We start from the raw sequence: 12,014 nt of genomic DNA, 5'->3' as shown, positions 1-12,014 counted from the left end.
GTCCTAAAAAGGGCGATAAGAAAATCATCATTTTTAAAGTTGACTTAGTTTGTGATGAATTTCGCGCAAAGATACACGAGGCCTCTCTACGCTAGCCGTTCCTAATTTAGAATGTAAGACTAGAAGAAAGGGATCTAGTCAGCACCACTCACCGCCAACTTTTGGGCTACTCTTTTAGCAACGAATAGTGGGATTAAACGTCACATTATAACGCCCACCAAAGCTAAAAGAGCGAGCATGTTTGGTATGACGGGGATTCGAACCCGCAACCTTTGGATTATAAGTCAAACGCCCTAACCACCTAGCCATGCCGGGCCTATTCAGATATTGGAAGAAGGTAAAAGTCTCAAGAAATGTTATCAGGATATCCCTGGAATTTTTTTCTACTACACCATCTACATTTTAACTAAAAATGGAAGTATGGTAAAACAACTGATTGAAAGACAAAATACAAAACAATATCGGATCAGGTTCAAAAATAAAATTGTGTCCGACACATCACCTTAATTAACCTCCTTCTCTTTATCATAATTTATAAACTATTTTACTTTGTAAATTTTCGGCCAAGCATGGTCAGGTGATTAAGGCATTCGACTCCTAATCCGAGGATCGCATGTTCGAATCCCCGTCATACCAAACATGCTCGTCCTTTCCGCCGTGGGGTGGTAAAATGTGACGATCAATCCCACTATTTGTTGATAAAAGAGTAGCCCAAGAGTTGGCGGTGGGTGGTGATGACTAACTGCCTTCCCTCTAGTCTTACACTGCTAAATTAGAGACGGCTAGCGCAGATAGTCCTCGAGTAGCTTTGCACGAAATTTAAAAAAACAAACAAAACAAACTAACAAAGAGGAGCATAATTAACCAGAACCTGAGCTAATTAGTTATGTTCATCAGAAGTTTAATTTTGTTAGAGTCTGAGCTAATGAACTATGTTCATTAAAATTTTGGTTCTGTCAAAATCGGAGCTAATTATTTGTATTAAAAGCTTAGTTTTGATATAATATAGGCTAAAGAAATTTTGTATGTGAAAAGTTTAGTTTTCTTTATTAAATGTTATTATTGTCTTCTATAAACAAATTTCAACAAAACTGTTATTTTATTTTTATCTTTTTTTTTTGGAAATCTACAAGGTACAGTTGTGACTTTCGAATATTCAAAATATTCGCTATTTTCAGACGATCGTCTAAACGCTTTAGAAGTCGTTGAGATTTGATTAGTATGATGAGATTAAAAAAATAAAAAATTAGTATTTAATTGTAAAATATACACTATTTTTTCTAAAGCAGTGTCTTTTTTTAAGACATAAATTATATAATTATTTCAAATCACAGGTCTTTATTTTATGATTAAGTCATTTTAAGTGTCTTATTTTCTACCTGAAATACCTTCATTTTCGAAATGTCTCATTGTTTATTAAACTTTTATCTACATGGCTTAAATTATTACAATGAATACTCATACATATAGGATGCATGCAACGTAGTAGTAACATCACCTTGAAAACACATATTAACACACCTAAACACACACAATGTTCGACTGTATGCGTTGATTCTATAAATATAATAGATGAATTCCTTTCTACTGGGTATTTATCGGTATTGGTCTAAGTATTTTAACCAAAATTTTTAAAATTTAGGTTTCCTTCTTTTGAAAACACAAAGTAACCAAATTTATATCTGTGTTATTATTTAGTTACTTTAAGTATAAAACAACGACTAAAATAAACTGAAAATATATGAGTCCTGGACATGTTGTAATGGCCGCCAACTTGATGTATATTCCACTACGTTGTGTTGACTAATATTGATATTTATAGTAAAATTTACTTAATGTGATATAGGCAGTGGCCTAGCCAATGAACGTAGATGACAGTTAAAGAAATGCATTGTGAGGTATTACGTGAGTGCTGAATATCTACGTAACTAAATCTGGTTTTGCTATTTTATGTTTTAAGAATTAGACATTATAGAATGCATTGTAATGCAAAATGAAAAATAAATCCTGAAAACAATTATGGAGTCCATAGACACCCTACTTGTGTTTCATCTCAATGGAAGTTAAACGCGATGTTGATGGTTTCCGAATGGTAAACAAAATGGCGACTACCGGTGGAAGACCTCCTTCCAAACGAAAGTTTTTGATGTGGTTTGATATGAGGAATTAAATTGTTTTAATGCATGTTAAGTATAGAATTCAGTCCTTTTGTTATTAGACTTGCGTCAGTATGAAAGGAAGAATATTGGAATGGTAATTTTAAATGGAAAGCCGAATAGCCTCAAATCTTCTTCCCCAATGAAAGAGTACCCCATGTGTGTATATATCTAAACATTACAAACCACCCCGATAACCTAAAGCTATATGAAATTCCATCATACACTCAGTTAGACTGACGTGAATTTGTAAGAAAGTCCTGAAATTAGAACCCCTGTGTGTTACCCCAAGATATAACTGTTATGCTCACCAAAGTTTAATCATCGTAGCTTCAGGACATCAACATTACTGAAACGGTATTGGTACTGCTACTTCTGTAAACTGTTTCGCCGATTTCTACTTCACTGTCGCGAGCTATTAGTATTGCAACTTGTGTAAATCTAATATGTGTGTATTGGTCATTTACCGAAGTAATCCGTATACGTAAAATGAGTAAAAAAGAATTGCTATTTACTTCATATATTTTTCTCGTTCATGACAGAAAGCCACTAAAAACGAACACATTCTGACAAACACTTTGACCCATCAGTTTTCGCAATCTTTGCAGGTCCTCATTTTTAACCATTCTAATAAAAATACACCTGTTTATTTCATGACAAAGTATGTACAAAGATAACGCTGTTTCAAAGCTAAAACCAAATTCATACAAAATTTATTGTTATGAGAAATCTTAAATAAGCAGAGGTCCTTTATTTTGTATAAAATAATCCATATATATATACGTACGTTGCGTTGAAAACAGTGAGCTGCGTGTTGTAAAGTATGAAATACGGATGCGTAATTTTTCAAAACTTCGTGGCAGGTATGATTACATTTATTCAATGAGAACATGTGTTTTTGTACGCCGTATTTACTCTACCTTTTTCAAGTGGGGGAATATCTTGTGTACTCATTCTACTAGTGAAAGGTAAATTACAACTTTTGCATAATTTTAAAATTGATCATAATATGGCTTTGTATTATGCAGGAATACCATGTATTTTTGTAATCTTCTTATTTTACTATAGATAGTTTTCTACTGTATTCGTTAATTATAAGTGCAGAGCCTTGCAAATGTATTCCACTTCTACTAATAAGTGTTACATTTTGATGAAATGTAAATAATGTAAACAATTTTTAATGAGCTTGTTTTTATTCAGAACTCTTTTGATCAGGCGTTATGCTTTCTGTGTGAAAGAGGTTGGATATAACCCTACGAAGAAAATATATACATTGAAATATGCTGATTACGTAAGTATTCAGCTCCCTAAGTCAGTACCTAGTAGAAGCACCTTTGGTAGCAATTACTACTATGAATCTTCTAGGATAGGTCTCTATAGCTTTGTACAATTGGATAGAGTATCTTTTGTCCAATCTTCTTGGCAAACTTGCTCCAATTCTGACAAATTCGTTGAGGATTGTTGATGGATTCAAGCCCTAACTTTGACTGGGCTACTTCAGGACATTCATTTTCTTCTTTTGAAACCACGCCAGTGTGACTTTGGTCTTTAGCTTAGGGCCATTGTTCTGCCGAAATGTGAATTTTCGAACAAGTTTTAGATTCTTGGCTAACTCAAACAGGTTTTTCCTCTAGAATTCATCTATACTTTGCACCATCCATCTTCTTGTCAATTCTGACATGCTTTCCAGCCCCTCATGATGAGAAGCATCCCCATAATATGATGCTGTTATCACCATGTTTGACATCTGTGGTGGTGTCGACTGAGTGATGTGCTGTGTTTGGCTTGCGCCAGACGTGAAGCTTTGAATTTAGACAATAAAAGATTAATTTTTGTCTCTTTTGTCCACAAAACCTTCTGTCTCATGTCCGCAGTATCATTGACACGATTTATCACAAACTCCGTGCAAGATTTGAGATGATTCTTTATGAGTAATGGCTTTTTGCTTGCCTCTTGCCCATCCATGCCAATTCTGTACAGGTACCGTGATATTATCAATGTACGAACATTGACTCCTACCTCGGACATAAAAATCGTGCAAAGTCACTATTGGCTTCACAGTTGATTCTCTTAGTTTGGAGTAGATTCTGTAGATTTCAAATACAATGTCTCATTTGAAAATTGCATGACTGCAAACTCGGACGTAAAAAAAATATGGAAACTTTCGAGAAGCTGAAAACTTTTGCAAGGCAATGTTTATGTGTTTTGTTCTTAACAAGTGGTCTCTGTAAGTTGGTTTCGTTTTAGCTCTCTTTGTTCACAATCATCCCTTGGAGATAACACCTGTTCTACCCATGGATGTTATAGCTGTGAAGCTGCATCCTGTATGTGAAGGTCGAAAGCAGCATCTCGAGGCTACATTACAGTCTCCTTTATATGCAAATGAGCAGTCACGTAGGTAATAATAGTTGCTCTTGGTAAGTCTGATATTTAAGGATTCAACTAAGTTACATGAGATTTAATCAATCTAGAAACTTATCTTGACTGAGTCGGTCAGCGTTTGAAATACGATTTGAAGGAGAATACCAACCTAACCGATCTCTTTTCCAGGTGACTGATCTTTGTTCAAAAAGGTATACTACACTACCAACACATTGTTGCTCTGTGTTGGGAAAATAAAAGTTGTTTCATTGTACATTACGAATCATGTTCAGTTTACTTATTTCTTTGCACATAATCAGGCAGTTCAGGGAAATTTAGAATTTCATTGTAAAATGACTTATAAAACTTTCAGTTATATGGCAGACCTCTCTCATCTACTTCTTCGGGAAATTGGTTTTAACTGAAAATACACAACTTGACCAATCTGTTGTACTTACTCATCACGAAGACTTTTATTGTTCTGAACTAATTTGTTTTTGTCACATTTGGAATAACTACTAATCTGATTTTTCACAACTAGTTAATTTAGAATACATCTTTAGTACAGTCGTTCTTCCTAAAGCGATAGTTGTAAACATGTACCACTGATTTTGCCCTGGTGAAGATTACTTACGAAAACAGCTATCCCATAGAAGTTTGTATTAATTTGACCCTATGTCTATGGTCATACCCTGAGATCAACAAGTCCAACTCAGGGGAAACACAAATACTTGTATAAGTTTATATGAATTGGGGTTTCTTTCTATTGTTTTTGTTAGTTGAAATAGTCGTCGACTTTGAAGGAAACCGCACTTGAGCATTTGTTTGACTTGAAAGCGTAGTCCATAGAATTATTTATAAACTTTGTGTTTGGTAAGATCTTTTATTCTAAAATGTTCTCAAATACCAGCAGTCGTTTCATTTCTAACAAATAAGAAGTCGACCATTTGGTAAAACACGAGATATATTGGTAAATAAAGATGCGTTTTGGTCGTTCACTTGTTTTCTTTTGCTGTCCCCGTTCAATACATTTTATTAAATTACATCACTTTGTTTTGAAATATTTTCATGTAGTAGAAAATAGCATATATTCAACTGTATATATCACCTATAACTGTGATTAAGTAAGTCGTAACATATTTTCAGTATCGTTGAAAATACGTAGCTTTTTTTATAAATATTTCCCTCAGATTGCTATCTCACCAAATATGCTCTCCTGTTCAGCCAGATGTTATAATGTAACAGTCAGTCCCACATTCCGTTGGTAAAAGAGTGGCTCAAGAGTTGGTGGTGATGACTAGCTACCTTCCCTCTACTTTTACACTGCTAAGTTAGACACAGCTAGCACAGATAGCTCTCTTGTAGGTTTGCGTGAAATTCGAAAACAAACAAACCCTTAGAATGCGAAAGGTCTCGCTTTTATCTTCTGGTGGGAAGAATATTTGAATTGTGAAAATATATGCATATCAACAAGTTGTATATTCCTTACAGATTAAACTCCAAAATTGTCATTTTCCTCTAGTGACTATTCCCTATATTGATGTGACCACACATGTTCTTCTCTATAAACTCCACAAGAGTAAGTTCTGAAATCACTCCCTAATTAATTATTGAACAGATAAAACTACATTTAACAACAATTATTACGCTGTAAAAACCTGAAATCATATTGTAAGATGGTCACTTAAAGTGGATCAACATTTTCATTTAGTTAAAAGTTTAAAAATAAAATGATTTTATTTCTGAAATCATCACCATTTTCAAAAGCAGCATGGAAATGGAATACGTAACATATCTTAAATAAAAACTATTTTAATACAAAACATGTATACGTTTTATATTTTTTGTAAAATCTTTATCTTACTCCAAGTAGGATTAAAACACGTTATTACACCAAAACAATCTGATCCTTAAGTTTACTACTTTTTAATTTTAAAATTTATGTCAGTTATTGAATTTGGTTTGTTTTGAATTTCGCACAAAGCTACACGAGGGTTATCTACGCTTCTTCTTGAATTAATGACCCAATGCGCAACCTTTCAGTTGTGTGAAATGTATAAGTGTTCATGTTGAAGTATGCATCGTATCAGATATAGTAATGGGTAATAAGAATGGCATTACGGAATGTTATTATACAGTTACATGTGTGCCTGTATGTACGATTGTTCTACATCTACGCATCCTACTTGAACCATTATGTGGAATTGCATCAGCCTGGACTTTAGACCATAATATATTTATTTTTCTCAGTTATACTGCTGCGTTGAAAGCTGTGAGAGGTATTTATTAGTCTTTATATCGTGCTGATCTGTGGATACAAGGGTTCCCAGTTTGGTCGTATGTGTATGCGTGTATGTGCGCGTTGTTAGTGAAGGTCAAATCCTACTTTTCCAGGAAACACATGTAGGCCTAGGTTGTGCAAGGAATACATACTGTTGGCTGACTCCCTTGGCTCTTACCTGTTAGTTTAAAATTAGGGACAGCCCTTATGTAGCTTGCATAAATTGTTTTTAAAAACAAACAGAGTAGTTGATGAGCGAATAAAAATCGTTTTCCTGTTGTTAAATGACTGAATATGAAGGGGTTTTCCTGATTATATGTTAAATAGCAGGCCAGTTATTGAAACATTTTAAATGCAAGTCGCTAAAAATATTTTAGTACTGAACTTGTCGATTGGTACCACAAATATGATAACCTAGTTATTTTACATTATTAATCGTGATTTTTATTAAAGAACAAGTGCTCAACAATAACAGAAGAAATCATATTAAGCTTTGTTACACGGTTTGCATTAATTTATGTATTTATAAGAGTTCATTGTTTTCTTTAAGACTTCTTTATCTGGAAGTTAACAATGAGAATTTTTATAGTTGTGTTTTTGATTTTCTCTGTGTTTTAACATCCAAATCATCGACATATTTAAAAATATAATTCATTCTCGCTAGTTTAAACACGCCACATATATTGATTTTTTTTATTTTATTCCTGTTGCAAAATAAAACAAACAAACAAAATTAATTAAACAATGCTCAGTGTAAAGAAATAATAAAAAAGATTAGTAAAATTATGCAGTTTCTATTTAGTTACATATGAGACCTTGGTAGTAAATAATGGGGTTAATTATAATACTGATGGCATTTTTACTTCAAATGTTTTGTAAGAACTCAATGTTGCTTGGATTTCTGTGATCAACAAAGCCACAAATTAGTTGTCGTATAAATAGTTCAGAAAAGCATGCTTATGAATTTAGTGAGATTCGTGTTAGCAACCCGGCATGGTCATGTAGTTCAGGCGCTCGACTTGTAATCTACGGGTTGCGGGTTCGAATCCTCGTCGTACTAAACATGCTCACATTTTCAGCCGTGGTGGCGTCATGATGTAATGATCAATACCACTATTCGTTGATGAAAGAGTAGACCAAGCGTTGATGGTAGCTTTACCTCTAGTCTTACACTGCTAAATTAAGGACGGCTAGCGCAGATAGTCCTCTTGTAGCTTTGCGCGAAATAAAAAAAAAGAATCGTTTTAACAGCTACTTTTACTGTTATATTCGTATACTCAAAGTCAGGTCTATTGTTGTCTTTGTTTTAAAATGTAGATAAAGTTTAATGTAAAAAACATTGCAAGAGCTATTTTCTTAAGCACCTTTACATCCATTAAGCAGTAGGTGGGACTGCAGTAGTTCTATATGAACTATACATATTTTTAAGCTTTTTATATAATTGATTGATTGATTATTTGGAATTAAATACGAAGCTACAGAAAGGGTTATCTGTACTCTGCCCTTTTAGGTATCATAACCCGGTTTTTATCAGTGTGAATCCCAGACATACCGCTGTGCTACTGCGGGGCTTTTGGTATAACTAAGATGTTATTAATTCTCTGTATGACAGCGGTTTATCACGTTTCTTAGATTGAGTCTCAGCTGTTAATTATATATTCTGTCTACGGCTAGTGTCAGTAGAGATTTAAACAAGAGGGAATCCTCAATAGTCTCGCCACTTGAAATTATTTTAGGAAGGATTAGAGTAAATTAATCAATGAGACCTTGCGCGTGGTCAAATACATCAATGGAAAACATTGGACCTTCTGAGACCAAAACTGTAATTAGATTTGAAATTGATCAATAGATGATGGATCTGTAATATACAAATTTGTATTTGAAATACTCAGAACCATTCAATGAGCCACTATGCAGCAGCTGAAAACATGAAAATGCATATTAGTAAGAGAAGTATGTTATTTATGGTAAAATGTTAGAATGAAACATAAATATTTACTAAAACGTACTTGGCGTTAACTCCTCAGTGACACAGCGGTTTGTCTGCGGACTTACCAGATAGAAACCAACTTTAGATACTTGTGGTGGACAGAACACAGACAACCCTTTGTGCAGCTTTGTGCTATCCCACGAAGAAACGAACTTGAGGGTACAAAATGTGTTCTAATGAGAAATAATGCATGACATTCTAATCTGTTGATTTTATTAACATATTTTACATATTTATGATGCAATTTTATATGTTTCTCGAAAATAAACGAGTTCCGGTTTAGATCGCGTTTAATTAATGGTTTGGTCAGAATTTTGCGCAAAGCTATACAAGAGCTATCTGCGCTAACCGCTCATAATTTAGCAGTGTAGGACTAGAGGGAAGGCAGCTTGTCATTACCACCCACCGCCAACTCTTGGGCTACTCTTTTACCAACGAACAGTAGGATTGGCTGTCATATTATAACGCTCCCACGTCTGAAAGGGCAAGCATATTTAGTGTGATAGGGATTCGAACCCGCGAACTTCGGATTACGAGTCGAGTGCCTTAACCACCTGACCATGCCGGGCCGTTTAATTATTGTGATTTATATACAAATGAAGAGAATCAACGCTTCTGTAAGGACGGAATCTGTACTAAACCGTGCACTTATTATTGTCCAAAATGTTTTGAAAGAACAATAACCTACAATCAAGTACGTAGATTTTACCTAGTTCTTTCTTTGCTTGTTTTTTTCAGTCTTACAAGAAACAAATTAATAAATAAAAGCACAACAACAACTAAAACAAATCTATCTTTTAATAAATATACACATATATTACGGAAAACAATTTGGATATTAATATTTTTTAAGTTTTCTTTCTACTAAATATCAATTCTAGTTAGTTTTAGCTCCTTACCTAAGTCATCTTTCTTTATACAGTAAATATTTATTTTATATTAATTATTATTGGTGGTTTGTAAGCAATAAGCAAGACATTCCACGCACTCATGTTTTTTATCATATTATGCACTTTTTCAAAAGTTGTTCATATTTTTATCCTCTGTATAGCATTTCCAAAGTAATATGACCTTACTTTTAAAATTTCATCTCTCAATCTTATCTTGTACAATTCTGACATCAAATCTAATAAATAGTAACACGATGTAATTTGGAATGCTCTTGAAAATTTTAAGAATTACAAAAAGCCTCTATGATTAGCGTATTGACGATATGTGAAGCTTATATAAGAGGATTAATAAAGATTTTATAGTAATTGTTAATAAACCTGATCAAAATTTGATACATTTTATTGGTACACGGTTCTCAACTTATTTAATTTCTTAACTTTTTAACTGATAGTTATGCACATCATAAGTCACTTTTTTTTTTTACTTGTGGTACTTTATTTCTTTAAATTCTTTGACGAAAGCATTCGCTGGTCTATAAAACTATTATTAACTTTCATATCGCTAGGGGACTTTCAAACCTTCTGTCTTTCAATACTGGATACATATTTTTGGAATCATAATTTACACTTGTATTGTAATCGACTAAGCTTAAATATTTAATGATACCATCTAGTCTAATTTAAATTATTTCTATGTATTACAGTTAGTTACAGTTCAATTGTTATATTTCTTTATCAGCATTTAAAGTTTTCAGATGGCAAAATTTACTTCTTTCAAGAGGGTCTGACCTCTATAGTTAGTGTAATCTCTTCATTTGTTTAATATATAAAATACATTTGTTGTGTAATGTTTCTTTTTAATTTGTTTGATGAAACATTTGCGTTTCGATTTGATACGATAACAATAGTAATCGTGATGCGAATACCTTGTTATTCGATGTTCTACTTACATACATATATACGAGAGTTTACCGTAATATAATGTTACTTTCTTTTTACTGTTTGTGTAGGACAGTCCAGTGTAGTAAGACAAAATGAGTGGATGGAAGCGAAAAACTCAAATAAACGGTCATACTCGAGACAGTACCATGCCGTCGCAGGACATTTTATACCAATGGAGTTACAAAATTCAAACATGGAATTTGAGGTAAGTTTTAAGTTTTAAGTCTTCTTGCTGTTGTGTAAAACTCGGTAAATAATACTGTTTCAAGTTTCAAGTAAATTAAGTAATGGGTCAGTAGGGGGAAGGAAAAACACGATTCAGAAAACTTACCAAAGTTAATCTACACTGTACGACTTATGTAAATGATCAGGCTTTTAGGTTACAAAATATAATAATACAACGTAATTCAAGAAGCACTAACACAGCATTTCAAACTGTACTCAACGGCTAAAATACATAAAACCCCACGATCTAATTTTAAACTGTTTCCAGGCACGGCATGGCCAGGTGGTTAAGGCACTCGACACGTATTCTGAGAGTCGCGGGTTCGAATTCCCATCACACCAAACTTGCTTGCCCTTTCAGCCGTGGGGACGTTATAATGCGACGGTCAATTCCATTATTCGTTGGTAAAAGAGTAGCCCAAGAGTTGGCGGTGGGTAGTGATGACTATCTGCCTTCCCTGTAGTCTTACACTACTAAATTATGGACGGCTAGTGTAGATAGCCCTCGTGTAGCTTTGCACGAAATCCAAATCAAACAAATAAACCCAAACTGTTTCCATAGCATCCTTAAACGTAAGTAATTCCTGTCACTGTTAATATGTGCCCATGTGTTATCACTAAGCTTTCTTAGTTTGCACGTGAGAGGATAAACGGTAAGCTTTTCTAGCAGCATCTAACCTCCACTTTTAAGAACGTCTAGCTTTAAGGTAAATACCTGGTATCGCCATTTTAAGAAGTACTTAAAAGAAATTTAGGTACATTTTAAGGATGGATAACGTTTGGTGTTCAAATACCACGTATCTAACTGTTCTGTAGTCCTTTGATACTTTAAAAAATTTTTTGTCCAGTTGTGATTTGAACGTCGTATATATCCGTACAAGGTAATGTGCTTAAATCAACCCTAATAGAAACTACTTTCTTTAGCTGGACCCGATCACGAAAACTGACTCCTCTTTAATGAGTTAATTGAATTATATTCTGTCTTACTTTGTGTATGTGGGGCTACACTGTGATAACGGTTGTTGTTGTTTGTTATTAAACACAAAGAGCTATTTGTGCTCTGCCAACCACGGGTAGCAAAACTCGATTTTTAGTGGTATCCATGATAGCGGAAACTATTGACTGTTTCTTGAGATAGTTGCATTGTATCCTGTTTACTACGTGTTTGA

The 12,014-nt window shown here is 33.9% G+C and overlaps 1 protein-coding gene across 6 annotated transcripts in view; it reads left to right on the top strand.

Moving 5' to 3' along the window:
- The window catches only part of LOC143252719 (coiled-coil domain-containing protein CG32809-like), a 431,304-nt gene that overhangs the window by 284,617 nt on the left and 134,673 nt on the right, over nt 1-12,014 (top strand). For all 6 annotated transcript variants that reach the window (XM_076505287.1, XM_076505286.1, XM_076505285.1 and 3 more), the window contains one exon: nt 10,689-10,825. In XM_076505287.1, the coding sequence (XP_076361402.1) occupies nt 10,689-10,825 (137 nt within the window). The remainder of the gene's footprint in view (nt 1-10,688; nt 10,826-12,014) is intronic.

The sequence above is a fragment of the Tachypleus tridentatus genome, chromosome 6 (genome assembly GCF_004210375.1).
Source record: "Tachypleus tridentatus isolate NWPU-2018 chromosome 6, ASM421037v1, whole genome shotgun sequence".
Lineage (NCBI taxonomy): Eukaryota > Metazoa > Arthropoda > Merostomata > Xiphosura > Limulidae > Tachypleus > Tachypleus tridentatus.
This window is presented reverse-complemented; position numbering and strand designations above follow the sequence as displayed.